Source organism: Sceloporus undulatus, unplaced genomic scaffold, assembly GCF_019175285.1.
Source record: "Sceloporus undulatus isolate JIND9_A2432 ecotype Alabama unplaced genomic scaffold, SceUnd_v1.1 scaffold_1224, whole genome shotgun sequence".
Lineage (NCBI taxonomy): Eukaryota > Metazoa > Chordata > Lepidosauria > Squamata > Phrynosomatidae > Sceloporus > Sceloporus undulatus.
The window spans coordinates 1-5,847 of record NW_024804144.1 but is presented as its reverse complement, the minus strand read 5'-3'; the positions used below and the strand labels follow the sequence as shown (position 1 = coordinate 5,847).

General features: G+C 32.8%; 1 protein-coding gene across 1 annotated transcript; it reads right to left on the bottom strand.

Moving 5' to 3' along the window:
- Positions 1 to 4,244: 4,244 nt before the first annotated feature.
- LOC121917862 (101 kDa malaria antigen-like) lies at positions 4,245 to 5,360 on the bottom strand. The gene is made up of 2 exons (XM_042443976.1): positions 5,059 to 5,360; positions 4,245 to 4,956 (listed from the first exon to the last, which is right to left on the bottom strand). Exons 1-2 carry the CDS (start codon positions 5,358 to 5,360, stop codon positions 4,245 to 4,247), a joined length of 1,014 nt encoding a protein of 337 aa, XP_042299910.1.
- Between the last annotated feature and the right edge of the window lie 487 nt (positions 5,361 to 5,847).

Sequence of the window (5,847 nt, the reverse complement as noted above, 5' to 3'; positions counted from 1 at the left end):
TGAAGTAGTGCTATGATTTGGAAGGGGTTTCTTTTCTCTGATTTTTTTTTTTTAATCTTTATTAAATTTTACTGTATATACAAAAATGAAAGAAGTCAAGCACATTTCTATTCAATACGCTCATACATTATTCCGTTACTCTTCTCTCTCTTCCCCCCACCCCCCTTCCCCCTCTATTAGTCTTGTGTTGCTGAACTCTTAGCTATTCTTATTAATTCCTCATGAAGTCCTTCAGTTATTATCTCTTTATCTCTTATTTACCCTTACTCTTCTGCTTAGTTACTAAGACTATATTTCCATACAACCTTTTCTTTCTCGTTCTAACAAACCAAGTATTATCCCTTCACCCTACTTAATATATACTTATTCTATATATTTACTATATATTTCTCTATGTTGCTTAATTATTTTTCTATCTCTTATCAGATTGGTATATTTGCAGCAGCCTTGTCCAAGTAACATTTCCTTCTTCATCCTCTTTTTCATTTAATGCCATTGTTAATTTATCCATTTCCCATATATCTAAACTTTTTTCTAGCCAAATCTCTATATTTGGTACCTCTTTACTTTTCCATTGCGTTGCTAATACTATCCTTGCTACTGTAATCAAATATAATATGGTCTTCTTTTCTTTCCGTAATTCTTTATTTTCGATTATATTCAGCAGGCACATTTCTGGAAGTAATGGAAATTCCGTTTGGGTTATTTTCGTCAGGATCCTATGTACTTTATTCCAAAATTTCTTAACTACTGGGCATGTCCACTACATATGATAGAAACTACCTATACCCTTTTCACATTTCCAACATAATGCTTTATCTTTTTTATATATTTTTGCTATTCTGCTCGGGGTAAGATACCATCTATGTACCATTTTATAGTAATTTTCTTTGATGTCCATACATAGTGTAAACTTAAGATCTTTCCCCCACGCTCTTTCCCAACTTTCTAATTGTATGTTATGCCCTATATTTTGTGCCCACTTCACCATTCCTTGTTTTATATAATTTTGTTCTAATTCCAACTTTAAAAAGATTTTATAAAATTTTGCTATCTTTTTCCCTTTCCCATCTCCTAATATTATATCTAATTCTGTTTTTTTATCTGTTATACCATTTTGGTTCTCATCTATTCGATACCTTTCCCTTAATTGGTAGTACAAAAACCATGGTATATTGTGGCCTTCCACATTTAAATTTTCCCTTGTTTTCATAATTGTTTTACCTTCCTCCCTTTTCAATAAATCTTTATACCTTAGCCATGCCTTGCCCTCTATTTTGCTTCTTTGAAATAATGCCTCATGGGGGGACACCCAATCTGGTAATTATCTATATATTTTCCCTTTATATAATCTCCAGACCCTCCATAATGATCTTCTTATAATGTGATCTTTAAATTCTTTATTTAATTCCACCCTATCTAACCATAAATAAGCATGCCAACCGTATCTTAGATTAAAACCTTCTATTTTTAATATTTTTTCATCCTCCAGCTCTATCCATGTCTTTATCCACTCCATACAGCTTGCATAAAAATACAGTTTAAAATCTGGCATCCCTAAACCTCCTCTCTCCTTCGCATCCGTCAATGTTTCCCATTTAATTCTCGCTTTCCTCCCTGCCCAAATAAACTTTTTTAAATCTTTCTCCCATTCACTGAAAACTTTATTGTTGACTATAATTGGTAAATTTTGGAATAGAAATATAATTTTTGGTAGCACACTCATTTTCACAATTGCTATCCTACCTAGTAAGGATAGTTGTAACTTCGACCATTTTTCCAAATTTTTCTTTATGTCTTGCCAATGTGATTTATAATTATTATCAAATAATTCGCTATTTTTTTTTGTAATCTGAATTCCCAAATAACTTTAATCTTTTTCTGGATTTGTATCCCTGATTTTTCCTGTAGCTCTTTTTGTTTATTTTCTTTAATATTAAATGCAATTATTGCCGACTTTTCTTTATTAATTTTTAGGCCTGCTAAATTTCCAAATTCATTTATTATTTCTAGAATTCTAGTAACGTTTTCTATTGGGTTTTCTGCTATTACCATTACGTCATCTGCGAACGCCCGAATCTTTATTTCCTTTCCTTTAATCCTAGCACCTTGTATCTTTTCTTCCTGTCTTATTCTATTGCATAATATTTCTAAACATGTTATAAATAGAAGGGGTGACAAAGGACATCCTTGTCTTGTACCTTTATTTATTCTAAATTCTTTTGTTTTAACATTGTTTATTATAATTTTTGCCTTTTGTTCTTTATATATCTCCTCTATCCATGATTGAACATTATTTCCAAAATCCAATTTTTTTAGTAATTTTAACAAGAAAGCCCAATTCAAGTTATCGAAAGCCTTTTCTGCGTCTAAAAAAAGCATAGCTGCTTCCTTTCCTGGTTTTTTTTCATAATATTCTATCAAATTTAATATTACCCTTATATTTTGCTTTGCCTGTCTATTTGGTAAGAAACCACATTGATCTTCCTTTATCCAGTTCTTTAGTACTTTTTTAATTCTTTCAGCTATTATAATTGTAAATATTTTATAATCTACGTTAAGAAGCGAAATAGGTCTACAGTTTTGGGGATATCTCAAATCTTTCCCTTCTTTAGGGATCAAAGTTATGTTTGCTTCTTTCCAGGTATTTGGTATTCCCTCCACCCTTATTTTATTAAAAACTCTTTCCATTGGGTCTAGCAATTCCTCCTCAAATACATCATAATATTCCAAAGTAAACCCATCCGGCCCGGGTGCCTTCCCTTTTTTCCCTTTTTTTTATTGCTTCTACTGATCTCTTTTTTCGTGATTTCTTGGTTTATACTTTCCTTTATTCCTTCCTCTATTTCTATTCTACCTATTTTCTCTATATAATTCCCTAGTTTTCTAAGTTTACCCTGACCCCACTCCCTTTCCCCATATAATTCTTTATAATATTCATAAAATATATCTCTTATTTTTGTTTGTTCTGTTGTGATTCCTTGATCTCCTAATATTTCAACAATTTGTCTGGCCTCTTTCATTTTTTTAACTTTATAAGCTAGAAATTTACCTACTTTATTCCCTTGTTCAAATTGCCTTTGTTTTATAAATTTCATTTTTTTACTTATCTCATCTACCATATTTACCTCCAATTGTTTCCTTAATACCTTTAATTTCTTCTCTAATTTCGCATTACCTGGCTCTTCTATTATCTTTTTTTCTATGTCTTGTATCTCATCTGAAATTTTTTTTGTCTCTTCTTTATTTCTCCTATCTCTCTCACTTTTTTTCTTTATTAAAAGCCCTCTAATTACTGCCTTATGTGTATCCCAGATAGTTTTCATACTAGTATCTTTCTCAGTATTTTCTTTAAAGAAGTATTTTATTTGTTCTTTTAATTCTTTTATAAGTTTTTTATTTTTTAATAATGTATTATCTAATCTCCAATTATATTCTTTTCCTTTTTGTTCTAATTCTAGCCATATTTGATTGTGATCTGAGTTTTTGTTTATTTTTATTTTAACCTCTGTTACTTCTTTTATCATTTCTACTGATATAAAAAACATGTCTATTCTTGATGCAGAGCTATGCGGGGCTGAGAAGAAAGTATAGTCTTTAAGTTCTTTGTTTTTAATTCTCCAGGGATCCCTTAAGGACAATATGTCCAACATATCAAAAAAATTTTCTGGTAATTTCCCTTGGTTTTCTGCTATCTTTTTATTCGACCTTCTATCTAAATTTGGATTTACTACTCCGTTCCAGTCTCCCATAAAAATATAGTATTCATATTTCAAATTTATTATTTTTTTAAGTAAACTTTTATAAAACTTTGCTTTTTTTGCGGTTGGGCCGTATATTCCTACTATCAACGTCTGCTTCCCGTTAACCATTACTTCTATTCCTATATACCTACCGTCTTCGTCATTTAACACTTCCTTTACAGGGATTTTATTTTTGATATATATTGCTACTCCATTTTTTTTCTTTGTGCCTGCTGATATAACCACCTCCCCCAATTTTGGGTTCCTTAAATATTTTTCATCTTTTCTCTTTATTCTCGTCTCTTGGATGCTGCAGATATCCCATTTCTGTTTTTCTAATTCATGGAATATTTTTTTCCTTTTATAGCTTGAGTTCATTCCTTTTATATTCCATGAAAGGAACTTCATTTTTGTTATTGTTTGACTTTCTTCTTATAATCGTTATATTCTTGTTGGACCTTTTTTTTTTTTTTTGGATTTCCTTCTCCTTCTTTCTCCTTCTTACTCCTTCACTTCCTTCCACTCCTTCCTTTCTTCAATTGTAGTTTCTGTACTTTCTCCTGAAATCCTTAATTCTTCTTCCCATTCCAAATCCGCTCCCCCTGTTGCTCCTGCTAGCAAATCTTCTCCTTCTACTTCTTCTTTCTCAGCTTCTTCCTTGTCTTCCTTCTTTTTCTTTTCTTCCTCTTCTTTCTCCTTTTGCATTTGACTCTGCTCCCGTTCTTCTCTTCTTCTTTCCACTTCTAGATCTTTATCCAACTTTTCCTCTTCTTTGAACCATCTATTATAGAATATTTTCGCCTTTTCCACTGTATCTATTTTGTAGTGTCTCTGTCTCCACATGAAGGAAATTCCTTCAAGTGGTTCCCACTTATATCTTATGTTCTTTATTTGTAGTACTCTTGTTAAATTGAAGTAATCTCTTCTCCTCCTCAAAATGTCGCCGGGAATGTCCTTGAAAATTTGAAGTTCGTTCCCATCCACAGTGATTTTCTTTTTGTAACTTTCCTGTATTATTCTATCTTTAACTCTCTCCCGTGTAAAATAAACCACGATGTCCCGTGGAAGATTTCTGTTCTTTGCTGCAGCTGAGTTTATTCTAAAAATCTTATCTACATCAAGATCTAGCAACTCTGGTTGGCATTCTATCAGGTTTGCTAACACTGGGATTACTTTATCATATAAGTTCTCATTGTATCTTTCTTTCAAGCCTCTTATTTTAATACATTTTCTTCTTTCTTTCATATCCTTTATTTTATTTTGATCTTTCTCTTGTATTTGTACTTGGGTTAGTTCTTGCGTCACTCTCTCTAACTCCTCTGTTTTCATTTCCAGCTTAGTCACTTTCTTCTTAATTCCTTTCATGTCCTCCGATAGTTCTGTCATTGTATTTTTCAGTTCCTCCATATCCTTCTTAAAGTCAGCCCTTAATTCATCTCTGGAGTCTTTAATTTCTTGTCTTATGTTTGTCTCTATTTTTTGAATCGCCTCCAGAATCTTCCAATTAGGATCTGTATTTTTTAGTTCCACCGAAGCTCTTCTTGGTATCATTTGTCTTATTTCTACACCTTGTCCTGTCTTTTTCTCTTTCTCCTTTTCTTGCAATCTTGTCATCATTTTGAGGTTTTTTTTTTATTATTATTATTATTATTTTTATTTATTTTTTGTTCCTGTTGTCAGTGCTATTATACCTCTTCACCACCACGTGTCGCTCTATTTCTTCTTTTCCTTAATCTCTACAGTATTCTATTTCCTTATTTCTATTTCCCAGTGTAATTATACCTCCTCGCCACTAGGTGTCGTTTCCCTTTTTCTCTACTGCTAGATCTCTACTGGGGCCTTCTTGCCTCCGTTCTTTCCTTTCACATGAAGTCACTTCCTGTTCCTGTCTCTTCACTTCCCTTCCCTACACGTGGCGTCTGACCTTGAAAACGCTGAACTGTGAGTTTTAGTCCCCTTATCTTCTGCCTTTCTCCCAGTTCAGAATCGTCTTCTTCTCCTCCTGGTCCGCTGTCGTCTTCTTCTCCTCCTGGTCCGCTGTCGTCTTCTTCTCCTCCTGCTTGGAGTTGCTGAGTTAGAGGCTGTGCAGACTGCCCTTACGGGC

Excerpts from the sequence above, each read along its gene's own strand:
- LOC121917862 (XM_042443976.1), bottom strand. The coding sequence starts at position 5,360 with ATGATGACAAGATTGCAAGAAAAGGAGAAAGAGAAAAAGACAGGACAA. Across the intron at positions 4,957-5,058 it reads CTGGAAATGAAAACAGAGGA|AGGCTTGAAAGAAAGATACA; the intron begins GTTAGAGAGAGT and ends TATTAAAATAAG.